Genomic DNA, 20,326 nt, shown 5'->3' on the forward strand with positions numbered 1-20,326 from the left:
TCCCCTGGGCCGTCATCTAATGCCTACTCTGGGGGCCAGTCAATATACCGTTACAGTCCAATGATGTATAAGAGAGAGGAGCAGAAAGTAAACATAAGATGGAGAAATGGGACCACACACACGCAACAGAAAAGAATGTCATCCAATTTTTTCTCAGTGAATCCGATCCCTTCTTACTCTTTCAGCAGCACACCTGTTCCTAAAATCACTTCAGGGGCGGATTTTTTTTAAAAACACGTAACACTCCTCTTCTATTGGTCCATCTGGATGTTGTCTTGAATTACATGTTCCATAGGGAGAAAAAGTTGTGAAACAGGGAGGTACTACCTGAACCTGTCCAATGAGGTTACAGGTTTTTTGTTTTCTGTTGCACTGTTTTTCTACAATGTACCCTAATGAAGACGACCCAGTCTAGAACATTCTCCGGCTCCCACTGTGACGAGACTGAAGACTACTACTGCAGATTCAGCAGGTTCACTGGCTCACTGCTCTTGAAATATTTGTTATTTGTTTGGCATTGTCTCAAAAGATGAACACCAAAGAGAGTTCACTGTCTTCTCCTGCTTTGATAACATGGCAACATATTGCTCTCTTCCACGCACACTCTCCAACACTCACTGTTTGGATAACCTCTGCATAAAAGTATGTGTTGTCCATGACTTCTGACATTATGTGGGATGCGGTCAGCTTCCCATGTCCAGCTCTGACTCCCACCCCCCAAAAATACAAGTGAAATCATAACAAAATGGACAGCTGCATTTTAACTGCAAACTCACAGGGTTCCCGCCTTTTGCCTTATCCCATGGTGGTACAAATTTCCCCTTCCATCCTCTTTCCCACATTTCAGGGAAAAAGTGGCCTCCAAAAGGATTTGTGTACTCAGGAAAGGGCAAAAATAACACTGAAGCACAAAAGTATGGGAAAGGCCATTAGGGACAATGTTATATTCGTGCCGCATTGACTGTGACGACAGAGCAAACCCCATGACATGCCTTCAGAAATATGAGATGTATGCTGGAACTCTCTCTCTCTCTCTCGCATTGTCTCTCGCCCAGTGGCAATTCTAAAGATAGCCACCTTTAGAAGTATTTGAGAGCGGCTCTCTCCTTTTTTGGTGTACCCTAAAAGTGGCGTGAATCAATGCCAGGTAGTACACAGTACTATACAAGGTGTTGAGTGTGCCTGAGAAGCAGCCGTTCACCCATTGGGACAGAGAAATCTTTTAAAGCAGGTTTTCCCAACAGATGGGCCGTGGGTGGTTTTATAAGGGCTTTATCGTAGTACGCTAGTCCTGAAAAAAGTAGCAATGTCGTGTTCTTATGAAGAAGGTACTAAGCTAACATATGGAATTGTTTTAAGATGGTCATACCATGGATCATTTAGTTATTTGATTGTGAATTTAAGGACTCCTTTAGATATCAATATATTTTTGGGTGGGAGGATTAAAATATTGAATTTGGCCTTTACTACTATAGCCCATAGAAACACATGAATAACACATTCATAAACAGCAAAAAAATACATTTAAAAAATTGCTGATAAGGGATAAGGTTTTGAAGTGCCTGTCCGATATCTAAGAGATATAAGAAAGCCAGGATATATATATATATATATATATATATATATTTTTTTTTTTACACATATTTAACCCTTTATGTTGTTGGTACAAAACTACCTCCATACTTCCATTAGTCTGACATTAGTGGGGGTCTCATGGTCGGACAAACACGGCTGTAGCTCGGCCACCTTCCACCGCAAATGCGGAAGGCTGACATAGGAGGATGCGGTGGATTGAGATGCAGCCCTGACGGATTTTGATGTGGATTTTTGGTATTATGTTACTTAGATTGGCGCATGGGTTCAACAACAGGCTTTAAACATTTAAACAGGATTTAAACATTTTACACTTGAAAGCGCCTTAGATTAGCTAAATGGCTACCGCAAAGATAGAATAAAATAATGTAGTGTCCACTTTGTATTATTTCATGTGCTTCCTCGTGAAAGATGCTTAGATGTAAATTACCTCGCCCAATAATACAGCTCTATATGGAGGAGTCATACAACGTATAATGGCGATAGGATCTTGTACAGTAGCTAATGGCTACTGTACAGTACGTCCAGAGAGAAGAACATTGTCTGGAATGTAAACAGACACGACCAGAGTGCTCTGCTGTATGTTCCATGAAACAGCACAAACACAACGCACACATGCACGCACACGTGCACATGCACGCACAAACACAATAAGGGAGTCAGTAGTCTGGTCTGCATTAGGCATTAGGGTTAAAATGCCTAATGTGCCTTAGATGAGCTGGGAGATGTTTGATGTTTCAGAAAACAGCATTCATTATTAAGCAGCAGTGTGTATTGATGGCAGTGGACGAGACACTGCTTCTGACACGGGCTGAGCGATCTCCCCCACTCCCACATTTCAACCAATCAAGTGAGCACCCCAGAGGGCCACTCCAGTACTCTCCAATACCTATACAGGCCGTCAGCTAAAAGCAGGGCTCTAAGAGGCTCTGCAAGAGGGACTCCGGTGTTCCCTCACTTTTGATCCGAGATCCGAGATGCAAACGGACGTGGCTGAGGCCAAAGACAATATTTGACACGGCTGTCCCATCAGCCCTTTCCATCTCTCACAGCAGGCACCAGTTTAGCAGGCCTACCATCTGAGTCTTATCTCCCAGGGAGAGAACACCTATACGGTGATATTTGATATAATACAGTAACTACTGTACATCTGAGTTTTCTCAAATGCAGCCCTCTGTAAAATATTATGTCTAAATATGGAACTTGGTGTAACTGTCAAATTCAATGTGTGTCATGTTCACCAGCAACTACAGAAATTGAACTTCTCTCCTTGTCTGGCTAGTCTGGCTCTGTGGTTCATCTATAATGCATTCAATCACATCTGCTGAATCAAATATACCAAACAAAAATATAAACGCAACATGTGAAGTGTTGTCACCAAGTTTCATGAACTGAAATAACAGATCCCCGAAATGTTCCATACGCACAAAAAGCTTATTTCTCTCAAATTTTGTGCACAAACTTGTTTACATTAGTGAGCAGTTCTCCTTTGCCAAAATAATCCATCCACCTGACAGGTGTGGCATATCGAGAAGCTGATTAAACAACATGACCATTACACAGGTGCACCTTGTGCTGGGTACAATAGAAGGCCACTCTAATATGGGCAGTTTTGTCAAACAACACAATGCCACAGATGTCTCATGGTTTGAGGGAGCGTGCAATTGGGATGCTGACTGCAAGAGCCACCAGAGCTGTTGCCACAGAATTGAATGTTAATTTCTCTACCATAAGCTGCCTCCAATGTCGTTTTAGAGAATTTGGCAGTACGTCCAACCGGGTCATGTAACCACGCCAACCCACGACCTCTGCATTTGGCTTCTTCACTTCCGGGATGGTCTGAGACCTTGACAGCTGATGAAACCGAGGAGTATTTACAAAATATATCTATAATAAATCCCTTTTGTGGGGGAAAACTCATTCTGATTGGCTTGAATTGAGAACCGTGGCAGGAACCCAGGGCTGGTCTGAGGGGTCAGAGGCCCTCTGCCCCTGAAACTGGCGGGGGAACAGAAGAGAAGAGAGAAGCAGGCAGGCAGGGGGAGAAATGTCTGAGGAATGCTTGGCATCTCAGTCCATTATGGCTGCCTTGGTTATAGGAAGGGCCCAACCATATTGGCACACACACATGCACGCACGCACACAAACACTCTCTCAGAAAACTCACAGTACCGAACCCAGTTGACGGACCACTGTCCAGAAGTGTCTAGCTACTTGACAGTGAGACAGGGGCGAGCACTCCACAGCGATTGGCCACCGTGTCTTTTGGAGTCAAGGAGAAAACATAAGGAGTGGTCGTACCAGGACGGGCCTCCTCTTCCTTATCCTGCTCCTCCTGGACTGCTCGATGGTGACTGGCTGGTGTTGAGTGTTTTCTCTCAGGTCATTAACCCTCACCACAGGAACAGAGAGCAGTGTGCGTTTGACCCCAGAGCAGAAGTCAAGGGGTTGAGAACCACAATCACAATCGGCCGAGCTGGAGAGAGAAAGCTATGGAAATGACCAATGTCATGACGTGAAAAACCACAGTTCAATAAGCGTAATAACAGTTAGTGTTCTGTAGTACACAGTAAGTTCCTGGTAGACTTAATATTGCCGATCTACAATATAATCCACATAGAAGATTCAACAGATTCTCCACACAGTGATGAAAATCCACACAAAGAGAGTATCTTAGCTTCTTCCTGGAAAATCTTCACTAGAACATATGTTCTAGAAACAAAAACAGCCTTCTAAACTCACATGGTCTAAAGTCATTTTCTGCCTTCACATTTGAGATGCTGTGGTTTGTTTTACCTCGCAAATCAGAAGCACGTGCCTTTTTTTTCAGGGGAACATTCTATCTACGTTAGCAAACCTTTCTGAGAACCTTTTGATGTTAAAGGTAGGAGAACTTTCCCGTAATGTCAAGCAGCACTGATCTGGAACATGGTTACAATGTTCTCAGAGTATACAGCATGAATGTTCAACACGAGTTTCAATAGGCACATTTCCGTTGCAAGAACATTAATGTGTCCAGTTTTATGAGCATTAGGAGAATATTCCATCAACTTTCCACCGAACATGGTTGCCATGTTCTCGCAATATTAGATGTTAATGTTCTAGACACTGTTCATGGGAACATGGCAGCAACATTTCAGCGTATCATTTGTCAGGACATCAGGCCCTGATTTGATTGGTGAACCATTGATCCTTTCACAGCTCTTGTTGTCTGTTGGCAAGGTTAGGGATACTGACACACTGCTTTTAACAGTGTTTTCAACTTACATATTTGACACACTTTGACTACATGGTGCATGTTAATTCATACAGTAATTATTGTTCAACATGTTCTCACCTGGGATTTGAACTCACAGCCTCTCAGTATTCAGATCTTCCTGCTACGCCACCATATCTGTGTAAGTTATCAGCTAATTTGGACTATCATTGATTTTGTTTTCTTAATGTTGTTGGGGCATATAAACCTGTTTTCAATGATTCTCCTGAATCACTATACTCAATAAAAGTTTTTTTTCTCGCGTGTACTTTTAACAGAGCTGAGATTTACTTCAAAGTGCATTCACCCTATTGCTTACACCTATCAAGTTGTTTCAAATCTACACAAGTGCGTAGGGAGGAGGGGATAGGGTGGTACTGGCCTAATAAGCACATGCCCTAGAGATATACGTTCTTGGGACAGTAGTGAGAGTGTTTGTCATCGGTGCTGGTGGCCTAGGTTTGAGACCCGCAAGGGGAGTCACCCTACTCTCACATTCTTAGCAACATACAGTATGTTAATGTCATTACTTGGCAACAGTTACAACACACCTATCTGTTCTAATTTAAATGTGTTTCTCCTTGAAAGAATGTAGAATTCTAGATAGCTGAGCATCTCAAAGAGAACTCTTGTCGTCTTTTTAAAAATCCACAGCACATATAACATTTGGAACAAACGTGTCCCTGATAAGGAATCACATCAGTTCTAGTCGTTGCATTTCTATCTGGAACAATGCTAATTTGTTGACAAAACATGGATCAGGTCACAGTGTTGCTTCTGATAGAAACATAACCAGAACATGGTTGCCATATTCTCAGAATATCAGAAATGTGTATGTTTACAGTAGCATGTCTGTACTTTCTCACATTTCACATTTATGCAATGACGATGACAGTAATTTTATTTATTTAACCTTTATTTAACTAGGCAAGTCAGTTAAGAACAAATTCTTATTTACAATGACGGCCTACCCCGGCCAAACACGGACGACGCTGGCTCAATTGTGCGCCGCCCTATGGGACTCCCGATCACGGCCGGATGTGATGCAGCCTGCAGTTATACCAAAACAATACACAGCACAGAGTTCCATCTCCAAATTTTAAAGGGATAGTTCAGGATTTTGCCAATGAAGCCATCTAGCCATTTATCTAATTCCCCAGATGAACCCGTGGATAAAATGTTTATGCTTCTGAGCGAAGTTTGAAGGAAGTTGCAAACTAGCGTTAGCACAATTGCTAACTAGTGTTTAACGCAATGACTGGAAGTCCATGATAACTCCTAGCATCCTAGTAGATACCATACACTTCCAGTAATTGTGCTAAAGAATATTTGATTGATTATAGTGATTCAGGAGTAACGTTAAAACAGGTTAATATGCCCCACCAACATTCGGTAACTATACAGAAAGCCCTTAAATTGCTGAAATAAGTCAATAAAATCAATGATGAGAATACTCAGATTAACTGATAACTGACACGTGGCATAGCAGGAAGATCGGAATGCCGTGAACCAAGAGGTTGTGAATTCAAATCCCAAGTGCGGACATGATGTATAATAATTACTTTATAAATTAACATGCACAGTGTAATCATGTGTTAAATTCGGAAAGTACTCAGACCCCTTGTTTAGTTACATTACAGCCTTCTTCTAAAATGGATTGAATCGTTTTCCCCCTTCATCAATCTACACACAATACCCAATAATGACAAAGTAAAAACAGGCTTTGTTGAAGAACCTTTGGCAGTGACTACAGCCTTGAGTCTTCTTGGATATGACGCTATAGACGCTTGGCACACCTGTATTTGAGGAGTTTCTTCCATTCTTCTTTGCAGATCCTCTCATTCTCTGTCAGATTGGATGGGGTCCTGATTACTCTGGAACAGGTTTTCATCAAAGATCTCTCTGAAGTTTGATCCGTTCATCTTTCCCTCGATCCTGACTAGTCTCCAAGCCCCTGCTGCTGAAAAACATCCCCACAGCATGATGCTGCCACCACCATGCTTCACTATAGGGATGGTGCCAGGTTTCCTCCAGACGGGATGCTTGGCGTTTGAGGCCAAAGAGTTCAATATTGGTTTCAGCAGACCAGAGAATCTTGTTTCTCATGGTCAGAGAGTCTTTATGTGCTTTTTGCCATCTCCAAGTGGGTTGTTATGTGCCTTTTACTGAGGAGTGGCTTCCGGAAGTTTTCATAATTATTGTGTAAGGCTATGGAAGGGGGTGAGAACCATGATCCTCCTAGGTTTTGTATTGAAGTCAATGTACCCAGAGGAGGACGGAAGCTAGCTGTCCTCCTGCTACACCATGGTGCTACCCAACAGAGGGCTGTTGAGGCTACTGTAGACATGTGTTTTAATCAATTATTTGGTGACGTGAATATATATAGCATAGTTTTATCTAAAAAGGATAACTTTTTAAATGTTTCACTATTTAAAAAAAAAATGAAATTCACTGAATTTCCTCCTATGAGGAGCCACCACAGGTGAGTATCCATAACCTTGCCAACAGACAAAGAGTTAAACATGGATCGGTGGTTCACCAATCTGGGCTTTGATTGGCTCGGTAAAAAGATGTGATGTATAATATATTTTTCTTTGAACACATGAATGTTCTTGCAATGTTCCCATGAAACGTGTCTAGAACATTAATATATTGTTTTCTGACACGTCAACCATGTTCTGTGTATGTTTGGTGGGACGTTGATAGAATATTCTCCTAACCCAAAGACAATTGGACACGTGAATGTTCTTGCAACGTTCCCATGAAACATGTCTAGAAAATTAATATCTTAAGTCCTGAGAACATGGTAACCGCAAGTTATGTTTGACATTAACGGAATGGTCTCTTGAAAACATTCCTTGCACATCACAGGAACATTCCTATCAAAACGTTAACGTTAGTTAATAACCTAAAGAGACTCTTAAGGGAACGCTGTCTAAAGTTGTGGGAACGTTTGCTGTTAGCTGGTACAATCCCGCTGTGTTTGTGTTTGCAATGCCATCAGTTGTTACTCAGCAATGTCACCTACATTTCCTATACCACTTTGTATGGTGATTCCTGAAAAGTGCCAGACTCAAACAAACACATATTTAGTGTATAAAAGGTCAATTAGGGTCAAAAAATAAATGCAATCTCACTCATTTAGCCCATTGTCTACTCTATGTAAGAGCATTATTCAATTTGATCTGGCTCCATGAGCTTAATGCTTAGACAGAGACAGGGCAGAAGGACCATTTTACCAAACACAAAGCCGCTGAGTGGCCTCAGATTCCAGCAAATCGCGTAATGAGCTCCGGGGTTTAGACGTGGCTTCCACACAACACAATTCATGTGACAGTGGACACGGGACAGTGAAGAACACAGAACAGAACAGGCCTCTTTCATTCATGGCACAAGCAGGCTGTTAGAGCTACCTTAGGTGTGTTAGCACTTGATATCTCTATCAAGTGTATCTGTATCTCCATCCATGATCAAAAAATTGGACGGTTGCATGGAATGTTTACAAATGTCATTTAGTTGTCGTTAAGATCAAAGTGCGTGTGCATGTGTGCCTTTCTGCTTCTCTCTGCATGTGTGTCTGTGTGTCGTCAGCTGAGGGGGTGAAGAGTTGAAACAAATGTCAGTCCCTTGGTTCACACAGACTCACACAGCACAGCTGTCATGCCTGACTCTCTCCGATCCGCTATCATCACAAGTCTATGGAAGGGGGTGAGAACCATGAGTAGAGCTATATTATCTAATAACCACATGAATACATTGAGAGGTGCTAAGCCACAAAATATGCCAATTACTGAAACAAATGACCTCAACTGCTCCTGAGGGGCAAAGAGGAAATAAAAGCTTGCCTGATTTGATTTAGCTCTCAGCATTTGTCTCCCAACATTTCATTCCTAAAATAGGCAGAGACAAGAATTGGCACATATAACATTTTAATGAATGAGAAATCTGGAGAAAACAACAATAATCTTTCACAACCAGGTAATGAGTCGAGTATTAAAGCAGCTGTTTCCATGCCAACTGGGCTTTGTCCCGAAACATATGTTTGGTTATTGTATCCAAAAGCATACAAACATTAAATAATGTCCTTCTGTGGTATCATGCCTTGTCCTCTGAGAAAACGGCAGACAGCAAAACAAACTGAGAGTCACAACTAATTGTGTAGGTGTGAAATAAAATCATAGAATGATACAGGTAGACAGTCTGATGAAGGTGCAGTCATAACAGGCTAGTGTGTAATATTTGTAATTTTTAACTGGGTGGTTAGAGCCCTGAATGCTGATTGGCTGACAGACGTGTTATATCAGACCGTAAACCACGGGTATGATAAAACTGTTATTTTTACTGCTCTAATTATGTTGGAAAACAGTTTATAATAGCAATAAGGCAACTCTGGGTGTCACGACTTCTGCTGAAGTTGGTCCCTCTCCTTGTCCGGGCGGCGTTCGTCGGTTGAAGTCGCCAACCTTCTAGCCATCGCTGATCCACTTTTCATTTTCCATTGGTTTTGTCTTGTCTTCCATTACACCTGGTTCCAATTCCATCAATTACATGTTGTGTATTTAACCCTCTGTTCCCATTCATGTTCTTGTCGGTAATTGTTTCTTTGTAGTGCTTATGCACAGGTATGCTGGTATTTGTTTGATCCATTTATTGTATTGTACGGTTGACGGTGGTTTATGGATATTAAACGACACCGTTGTAAATCAGTTTTCGCTCTCCTGCGCCTGACTTCTCTGCTGCCAGTACGCACCTCACTACACTGGGGTTTATGATATATGGCCAGTATACCTTGGCTAAGGGCTGTATCCAGGCACTCCGCATTGCGCATAAGAACAGCTCTTAGCCGTGGTATATTGGCCATATACCACACCTCCTCGGGCCTTATTGCTTAATTATAAACAGGGTAGTCCTGGATGCCAGAGGGGGTGTGGTATATGGCCAATGACGCAAAGCGGAGTACCCGGGTTCCTGCCCTTAGCCGTGGTACACTACATGACCAAAAGTATGTGGACACCTGCTTGAAAATCTCGTTACAAAATCATGGGGATTAATATGGAGTTGGTCCCCCGTTTGCTTCCATTGCCTCCACTCTTCTGGGAAGGCTTTCCACTAGATGTTGGAACATTGCTGTGGGGACTTGTTTCCATTCAGCCACAAGAGCATTAGTGAGGTCGTGCACTGATGTTGTGCGATTAGGCCTGGCTCACAGTCTGCGTTCCAATTCATCCCAGGTGTTCGATGGGGTTGAGGTCAGGGCTCTGTGCAGGCCAGTCAAGTTCTTCCACACCGATCTCGACAAACCATTTCTGTATGGAACTCGCTTTGTGCACGTGGGCATTGTCATGCTGAAACAGGAAAGGGCCTTCCTCAAACTGTTGCGGAAGTAATTACTAGTTTTGAGAATCAAGGTTTACTAGAGGACAACACCAACAATCCAAAACCAACTTTGGACACTTACTGCCACAACTGTAGAGCTAAGTTAAACTGGTATGAAAGAAATTGAACAGAAATTCAGTTCTCAGATTTTTATTTCATACCTTGATCAAACACCTGTTTAATAATGACCAACTTCAGAATACCAATATTACGGATTTTGCAAGAGCAGAGCAACATTTTAAGTGATCGCTGATGTTTTTGGCCAGGAAGAGAGCTCTCTATTTGTCAAAGAAAAACCAAAAATATTTTTCCTCAGTGGACAAAGCATCAGTTTATGGCTGACCAGTAGTGGCATACAGAGTTTGACTTGGTTTGGTTAGTTGCTTTAACCCAGACCCAAGACTGTCTAAGCAAGCACACAAGCTATTCAGGAAAGTAAAATTACTCTACTGCGATAACACTTTTTCTGACCTCATAACAGAAACACCTAGCTACCACAGACACCAACAGGAACACTTCCTAAGAACTAGGTTTCTTCTCAGGATCTCAGGTGAAGACTCATATTAAAGTGTTGATGACACGGCAGCAAGTCACAGGAGAAGAACAGCAAGAGGTGAAGAGGTGGTTAGTCCCTTAATGTCCATGTTAGCTCCTCCATGGGAAGCCCTCCGGTGCCTCAGTGAGGGCAGTCTCCATTGAGATAAACACAATGCGAAAGTGCTCTGGTAAAGCTGGGGAGGAGTTGAATGGAGGCGACTTTGTTTACACTGTTCAAGAGCATTGCAGCAACAGGCAATCAGAGTGTTGATGATGAATTTAAACGTGCTGCGGACCACCCAGGCAATTTCTCAGGGTAAACGTGTATTCTGTGTGAAAAGCTGCTAATAACCAATCAAAGGATGTGCACCCTGATAGATCCCCCCCCCCCCTCTCTCTTACGAAGCAGGCTAGCTATTTGTTATTCCAACGTTCAGTGATTTGAAACAGTGAATCAAATGTCTCTGTGATCTCTTGTTCTGAGAGTTTGATGAAGGGGGCTTTACATGACTGTTGTTGTGATGGTGAGATCACACCATCAACAGGCATCAATAGACAGAACCAAGAAGGCCCAAGCCTGTAACATGTGTGGGCAGTGCAGCAATTCTTGCAGTAATATATTTAGCATTTTCCGCTAAATTGTTAGGCTCGATCAGAGGAGGCCGTTGGGAGGAGCTATAGGAGAATGGGCTCATTGTAATGGCTGCTATTGAATGACTGGAACGGTATGAAACACATCACACATATGGAAATCACATGTTTGACTCCGTTCCATTAATTCCATTCCATCCATTACAATGAGCCCGTCCTCATATAGCTCCTCCCACCAGCCTCCCCTGGGCTCGATAAATGTAAGGTAGGTAATTGGCAGGTAATTACATCCAATGCGGTCAAGCATTATGTCAATGACACCAGTCTGGCACTTATTCAGCTCCAATGACAGAACACTTGGTCTGTATCAAAGAAAACGACAAGAGATCAAATCAAATCAAATCGTGTTGGTCACACACACATGGTTGGCAGATGTTATTGCGGGTGTAGTGAAATGAGGTAGAAGGAGGTGTGGGAGTGGGAGTGGGAGTGGGTGGCCAATAAAGGAGGATTCCAGAGGCTGGAGGATTTCAGAGGAATCAAGTAGCAGCAGTGCTTGAGACATGACCCCAGGGGGATGCGGACAGACATGCTACTGGATAATGAAGACTTCAGTAACCTGAACCTCCGTCTGGGTTCTCTCAGACAGTTTTGGCGCCTGGTGTATGCAGCTGTGTGTGCGTCTGTCTAGAGATCAGGTCAATGGGAATCAAAAGAGCTAAGGTATAAGGGCAGCTCTTCTGATTTCTGTTGAACCGATGGCAAGATAGTGGTTTCAAACACACTAAACATTCATGGATCAATGGACTGTCCGACAGCCAAGATGGAGAATACATATTAATGCAACATGTGGCAGGTGTCTTATATACGGGCTGCCTCATTGCACATCTGGAGACATTGAAAGACTGTAATGGCAATTTCACATCAAGCCAATCTGTAAATGCATTACTGAACGCAGCGTTGAACCAATCGAAATCAAAACCAGATCGGAACCAGATCCTTTACACCTGGAAGTAATACAAAAAAACACAAGAATTGACTTTCTTTATCATAAAAAAAACAAACATTTGTAGGCTGTTTGAAACATTTGCTGATGACAGAGATTTCATTCAACGAGCCTGATTGCTTAACTGATCGAGCAGTGGTTGTGTGCTACTTTCTTTATCATAAAAAAAACAAACATTTGTAGGCTGTTTGAAACATTTGCTGATGACAGAGATTTCATTCAACGAGCCTGATTGCTTAACTGATCGAGCAGTGGTTGTGTGCTACCAATTAGCTTAAGCGAGATAGCCAGTGCTAACAAAGTGTCAACAATGCCCCGACGTCAACAGTGGAGGGGCCTGGGAGGGAGCCTCCACACAAACAATCAATCAAATCAATGGACTGCTCCTTTCATTTCTCCAATCTGATCCAGCACACCATGTATTGATTGTGGTAATGCCTGTCTTTGGGGGCAGATTCATACTCTCCGATCTGGACTTTACACAGGACATTTCCTTTCCTGGCTTCTGTCCATTGTTGTCTCTACTCGTGCCATCTCTAGTATTGAAAGTCATTCCCTACAGCCTAAAAATCATTAGGCCATTTCATCCTGACAACACAGCAAACGTAATGCTCCGGTAGCCGCTGCTATACTCTCTAACTTGTTTCACACTTCAGATGGTGTCCTCTACAACTTAATGGAGAGAGTAAGAGCGAGCAACAATAAAAGTTAATGGTTTGGAAGATTGATTCTTTTTCAAATTCTATATATAATCACTAAGCTCGGCTTGTGAAACTTTCCTGAATCCTTTACACCAGTGTGGCTGCAGACTACTGCGAGAGGGTACTTCATTCAGGAAACCTGGCTTCGTTCAATAGCTTTGACAGGCTGCTCAAGATAAAGAAAGTGTGCTCCATTCTAGCTAGCCAGATACAGCAGTAATCCAGTTGAAGGAGAGATCCTTTGGGGTCCAATTAAACTAATATTACGCTAGCAGGTCCCTAACGGACTCTGGTTGTTGTTCTAACCTAATTCTATCATAGGGTTGATTTGGAAAAGCCCCCAAGTTTTCTTGACAACCCCAAAATTCCCTCAAAACCAGACCCCTGACAACGGCCTCTAGCCATTTAGCGCTGAGGACAGCAAGTTTTTACAACATTGTGACTATCTGATCAATCAGGCAGTTTCCCCAGTTAACTTTGATGTGTCTTCAGACTTCAGAGCACCATACCAGTAACCAAGCAACATCGTCACAACTCAGCCTCACTGTCCTCTTTTTGAGTCAGATTCCAAGTAGGGTCCAAGATGACGCTAAATGCTGAAAAAGAAATCATTCATGTTTCTGTTCCTGACCTCCTTCCATCTTCCTGTACCATCCTGCTAATTCTTAGAAATGATCAGCTTTGCAAGATGAATGTGTGTTTATTTTTTTTATATTTCTATAAAAACAATGTATAGCATTGCTTGGGATATGATGCTAACTTTCTCTCCGGGCATACATCGGAAAGGCTTCTTATCCTTTGAGTTTATAACTTTTCCTGTTGATTTCGCACAGAGATCTGGACATTTTCACACAGGTCTAAAACCGATGAATGACAATTGTGTGAAGAATGAATATACATTTACACAAGCATTTCAGATGGATGTTTCACAGTAACAACTGAACAATATCAAAAAGCGGAGGTGGCCTGTTTCTTGACTTTGTCACAAGGACTTTGTGTTGAATGTGAATATGTAAACAACGTTCGGAGAGCTGAGCTAAAGTTTATTTCTGGACTATGATGATAAGGGGCAATGTGGCCTAATCTGGGTACAGCGCAGGACATTACGGCATTAAAAAAAACAACCACAGCTACATTTCTGAGCAGGGTGGCTAACCAGTTGCTATTTATCAAACATATAAACCTACTGCACTGTTCTCAAAAGCATTGGTCATGGCTTGTTTTCAAATGTAAAATGATAAAGCATTTTTATAGGGTTAGACCTGCATAACATAAACATAATGACACATTCCTAACCTCTTCCAAGTGATGTAATTAGATCTGTTACATTTGTTACATCACACATTTGATTGATGATGTACATGTTGTTATTACACATGCATTAATGATTTATAAAAGAGGTAACGATAAATATGTGGAATATTGAGATTTTATGAAACACTTATGATGGCATCCACTGATCTATCACTAAATGTTCATTATTGCACCTAGCTACATACAGTGTACGCTCCCCAACCACCATATCTGATATCTGATAGTACTGTGTTAACTAACCTCCAGGCGAGCTTCAATGCCATACAACTCTCCTTCCGTGGCCTCCAACTGCTCTTAAACGCAAATAAAACTAAATACATGCTATTCAACCGATCATTGCCCGCACCTGCCCGCCCATCTAGCATCACTACTCTGGACGGCTCTGACTTAGAATATGTGGATAACTACAAATACCTAGGTGTCTGGCTAGACTGTAAACTCTCCTTCCAGACTCACATTAAGCATCTCCAATCAAAAATTAAATCTAGAATCGGCTTCCTATTTCGCAACAAAGCTTCCTTCACTCATGCTGCCAAACATACCCTCGTAAAACTGACCATCCTACCGATCCTTGACTTCGGCGATGTCATCTATAAAATAGCCTCCAACACTCTACTCAGCAAACTGGATGTAGTCTATCACAGTGCCATCCGTTTTGTCACCAAAGCCCCATATACTACCCACCACTGCGACATGTACGCTCTCATTGGCTGGCCCTCGCTTCATACTCGTTGCCAAATCCACTGGCTACAGGTTATCTACAAGTCTCCGCTAGGTAAAGCCCCGCCCGATCTCAGCTCGCTGGTCACCATAGCAGCAAGCTGGAGATTCCCATTTCCCTCACTAGCTTTAACAACCAGCTGTCAGAGCAGCTCACAGATCACTGCACCTGTTCATAGCCCATCTGTATACAGCCCATCTATCTACCTCATTCCCATACTGTATTTATTTCTTTTGCTCCTTTTGCACCACAGTGTCTCTACTTGCACATCGATCTTTTGAACATCTACTACCATTCCAGTGTTTAATTGCTATATTGTAATTACTTCGCCACCATGGCCTATTTATTGCCTTAACTCCCTTATTTGACCTTATTTGCACTCACTGTATATAGACTTTGTTTTTTGTTTTTTCTACTGTGACTGTATGTTTTGTTCATTCCATGTGTAACTGTGTTGTTGTATGTGTCAAACTGCTATGCTTTATCTTGGCCAGGTCACAGTTGCAAATGAGAACTTGTTCTCAACTAGCTTACGTGGTTAAATAAAGGTGTTAAAAAAAGATGTAAAAAAAAAAAAAAAAAAAAAAAAAATTCAAGACATCAAGCAAAGTGTCTGTGGTGAGGCTTCATTCACAAGGATTCCAACCAGTGTGAAGAAAGATATTAACTATTCAAGATCATGTCCCAGGCTACTACTTTGAATTCCTGGATACATTTGACTGTAGGAGGATTCTACCTAAAAACTTAACTGTTACATAAACAGGATGAGGATGGAGAATGTGTGCCACTGGTTGTAACTGGTTGCTCTTATCAGAAGGCTAAGATGAACAAGGCTTTACAGTGTAAGAACTCTGTCACCGTGAAAATTTAAGTGGGGCTTGGAAGTGAAACAGTGGCATTCCGCACTCTATCCCCTTTGCCAGAGGCCCGAATATAGGGACTTCCGTTTCAATCACAGCTCTCTGCTGATTTGCTGCCCAGATCTACACTTCATTTTATCTAAGTTCTAAGGTGGTGCACAATCATTTTTATTGTGTACATTGATTGGCAGCCCCTCTCAACCAGCATTCCTCAAAAAAAGAAAAGAAAACAATGTCATTTTAATGGGAGATGTCTTTGTGATGAGCATGCCGTTTGCCCCTGCATTTGGCTGGTGTTACAGGAAGTACATTCTATCATTATCAAAAGGTCATTATTGGAATCGCTGATGATACCGCCACTCCTTTGATGCCTTCACTATTGTGAAGGTTAATTTAGGTATTACTGTAAGCAGCTTCATTAATGTATTTGGATAAGTTATTAAAGTGATGTTGCTCCTTTGAGGGTAAATGTCAAAGTATTTGCTGGGGCCTTTGACGGTCAATAACAAGCTGGCATGCTGGCATCCTGGCACAAAGATATCTTTGAAGTCTGTGTCCAATATGACACTTGTCCTCCATAGCAACCAGATGAGGGCAAACCCTTTTGATCACTCTGGCATAGTAATCAATTGAGGCTAATATGAAATCCAACACAGCAAGACCAGACTTTACCTGTTTTTTAGAATGAAAAAAACATTTGATGTGGCTGACTATTTATGCGGCTGTCAAATGTGAATGTGAAGGATGCCCATCAAAAAATAGACCAGATAGACAACATATGGACATCAGACAAACCCATGGTAAGAAATCAAGAACATGACCAACAGTAAACAATGAGGACGTAGCCTATAAAGTCATATGATGTAACCTGCTCTATCATCCCATGCTATATGTATGTTCAACATGATAGCTATGGCATTCCCACCGTAGTCCAAAACTAGCATCTACTTCCTGAGAAATAAGGAGTGTGGGATAAGAGGGGCGGTGGGAAAACACCGCAATTGGTCCCCCGAGGCCAAGAAGTAAGGCAGGGGTTTAGGAAGTAAGCTCACCAGAAGCCGGGAGGTCAAGGAAAGGATGAGATTAGGAACAATAGCCGAGCGTGAGCTAAAACAATAAAGAGAGGGACTTAGCCGAGACGAGTGTCCAAACAGGAGGGGAGAGAAGGCGACCAGAGATGTAAAGGGGTAAGAGGGGAGGGAAGTCAGATACGCAAAGGATTATAAGGGAAAGACCGGAGACACCTGTCTAAATAAACAGAAACAGACAAATATGATGAAAAAATGCTTTGAAATGACGGAGCTGTAAAATAGGATATTATACGCACCACGCTTCCTACAACATGCCCCCCCCCCCCATCCTCCCACCCCACCCAGGCAGTACGCCCTAAAATACACTTATAAGTCATCATTCCACATCTTAAGGATCAGATCCTTTTTTTTCAATCTTCGCCTTAAATGACATACCCAAATCTAACTGCCTGTATCTCAGGACCTGATGCAAGGATATGCATATTCTTGATACCATTTGAAAGGAAACCCTTTGGCATTTGTGTAAATGTGAAATTAATGTAGGAGAATATAACACATTAAATCTGGTAAAAGATAATACAAAGAAAAAAAACTATTTTTTTGTATTTCTTTTGTTCCATCATCTTTGAAATGCAAGAGAAAGGCCACAATGTATTATTCCATCTTAGGCGCAATTTAGATTGTGGCCACTAGATGGCAGCAGTGTATGTGCAATGGTTTAGACTGATCCAATGAACCATTGCATTTATGTTCACAATGTTGTATCAAGACTGCCCAAATGTGCCTAATTGGTTTATTAATACATTTACATTTTCAAGTTCATAACTGTGCACTCTCTTCAAACAATAGCATGGTATTCTTTCACTGTAATAGCTATTGTAAATTGGACCGTGCAGTTAGATTAACAACAATTTAAGCTTTCTGCCCATATCAGATATGTCTATGTCCTTGGAAATGTTCTTGTTATGTAGGACATCATGCTAATCACATTAGCGCACGTTGGCTCAACCGTCCCATGGCGGGGACACCAATCCCGTAGAGGTTTTAAAATGACTGGTGCTCCTTTTGTATCACAGATTGAGTTAGTCCATTTAATATATATATATATATTATAATCTCAGATGTCACTAAGGTATAGCCTAGCAGAGGGACCTGTATCCTTTTTCCTTCATTTCCTCTTACATTTTCCCCTAAGAATCGTTCTGTGTAGATTTGGTAAGAGCATGCATACTGCATCCATCACAGAGTGATCATATCTGACTCCGTATAAAAATGTATGCACTCACTACTGTACTCTATGTCGCTCTGGATAAGAACGTCTGCTAAATGGCGTAAATGTAAATGTTGTCAGAACATGACTGACCAAGATTAACCCTGGTAGGAAGACATAACCTGACAGTGAGCAGCTCAGCAGCTGATTTTCCCTTCTCAACAACATATTCGACCAAATGACCAAAAATGCATTTGTAACAACCAGTATCTGCGAAGCATATAACAAAAATATAGCTGTATTTGATGGGCTTACTGCACAAACACTCATAGACCATAAAATCTGAAATAATTGAGCTATTTCATTATGGACAAAAATACAATCGCATCAGTGGAATGCTTTTCACAATTGCAGTTGTGAATAAATGTGAATAAATAGTTTTTGATCTAAAAGAAGCAAGCTATAGAACAGACTAGAAAAGTGGTCTCTTTGCGACAACTTTCATCTTTCTCATAGCCCGTTACAGATTGCATTCCTCAAGAGTCACACATACCTAAAATTACAGTATTTGGGTATTCAGTCAAAACAAAATAATGACCCAAAAACAGTAATAGTGAGGGCATGCATACAACATGAAAGAAGAGCTTTTTGGCTAAGTGATACAATCTAATGACCATCTTTTAAGACAGAATTTGCTGTATATGGGTGACTAATTGAATCCACTTATTCCATCCACTTACTACTACTATTTATATGATGACAAATAAATAACTACTTTATACACATTAGACGTGCACATGTGTTCTGATGTAAATCTCAAACACTTAAATTACTTGAATTATTGTAACTAGGTTACCTACAGTATCTTTTAACTTTAACTGATGGTAGAAAACTGATATGCTTTAAACATCCTAGGCAGCTATATTCATCATTTGTGAAAATAAGCTACCATTTGCTTTTCAGCTTTCTTAAACAATTGACCAGAAAAACGACCGAATAAAGGGAGCAACATCACATATTTGCAGTTTGCCGCGTCTACGCAGCCTTATTCGGAGCGGAGCAGAGAAGCTTTCCATCAAGAAGCCAGCCTTCAGTTGACAAGCAACCCCGCAAAGTTTCCAATGTACCGTACAGTAGTCACCAAACGATAGACCGCAGAAAACCGCGTCCTATGCAGTGTTTTCAAGAGGTTAGATCTGTATTAGGTCACATACCTTTCCAGGCCAGAGAAAGCAGGACAAGTCCCACGAACATGCAAGCCTTCATTCGTAAAGCCATGTTGTTGCTTCTGCCCAGTGTCGTCCTGAGAGTGAGTGTGACGGCTGGACGATGCTGGAAAACTGCGAGACAGACGCAGGGTGCGAGAGGGGCAAGAGATCTGGATGCAGATATGGTCGAGAGGGACAGTGTAGTTGGTAGGAGGAACTTGTAGGGGAAAGGCGATAGTACAGACAGTAGTCTAATCTTTCTGAACAGGTAGCCTTAATGATAACATGGTTGGGTACATGGGTTCCTTGATTGTTTAGAATGGAATATAATAGAATATAACATATAGCTGCGAGCAGCAATGAACGGGGTACACAAGATCAGTTGGATAACAAAGCAAGCGCTCATACTCAATGTATTGAGTTTCAGTGATGGGGAAGCTACTCTAGAAATCTAGTTTACCAAGGTACCAATTACTTCACACTGGAAGAAGTTAAGCTAAACTGAAGCTACCCATAAGAAAAATATAGTTTACTAAAACTAAAATGACTTTGAAAAAGTAGTTCACTACATCCCAACTACTTCATAAATGATCATATCTAAATATAAAATGTCATAGACTTGAAATTGCAAGAACAAATCACTCTGAAGTAAGATGTCAACACAATGTGTAATGTAGCATATTAAACACAAAAACTATGTTTCAAGTGAGAATTAGGAATTTTATTTTCTATTTGCAAAAAAGGATTGTGTAGTTTCAGTAGTTAGCTACAGTACTACATGGCAAGAAGTGAATTAACTACTGAAAACAATACCTAGATTTGAATTTAGTTAAACTATGACCAAGCTACTGCAAAATGTAGTTAAATAACGAGTTGAAGTACGTGTAGTTCACTTCTCCCCAACACTATTAAATTTATATAC

The 20,326-nt window shown here is 41.5% G+C and overlaps 1 protein-coding gene across 5 annotated transcripts in view; it reads right to left on the minus strand.

Annotated features, from left to right (window-relative positions):
* The window catches only part of LOC135552536 (cell surface glycoprotein MUC18-like), a 47,417-nt gene extending 27,832 nt beyond the window's left edge, over positions 1-19,585 (minus strand). For 4 of the 5 annotated variants that reach the window (XM_064984219.1, XM_064984217.1, XM_064984215.1 and 1 more), the window contains exon 1: positions 19,411-19,584. In XM_064984219.1, coding sequence (XP_064840291.1) covers positions 19,411-19,474 — 64 coding nt within the window. In that variant the 5' untranslated portion in view covers positions 19,475-19,584. Of the gene's footprint in view, positions 1-19,410 lie in introns of all 5 variants that reach the window. The other variant, XM_064984216.1, reaches the window with a different exon arrangement.
* Between the last annotated feature and the right edge of the window lie 741 nt (positions 19,586-20,326).

The sequence above is a fragment of the Oncorhynchus masou genome, chromosome 13 (genome assembly GCF_036934945.1).
Source record: "Oncorhynchus masou masou isolate Uvic2021 chromosome 13, UVic_Omas_1.1, whole genome shotgun sequence".
Lineage (NCBI taxonomy): Eukaryota > Metazoa > Chordata > Actinopteri > Salmoniformes > Salmonidae > Oncorhynchus > Oncorhynchus masou.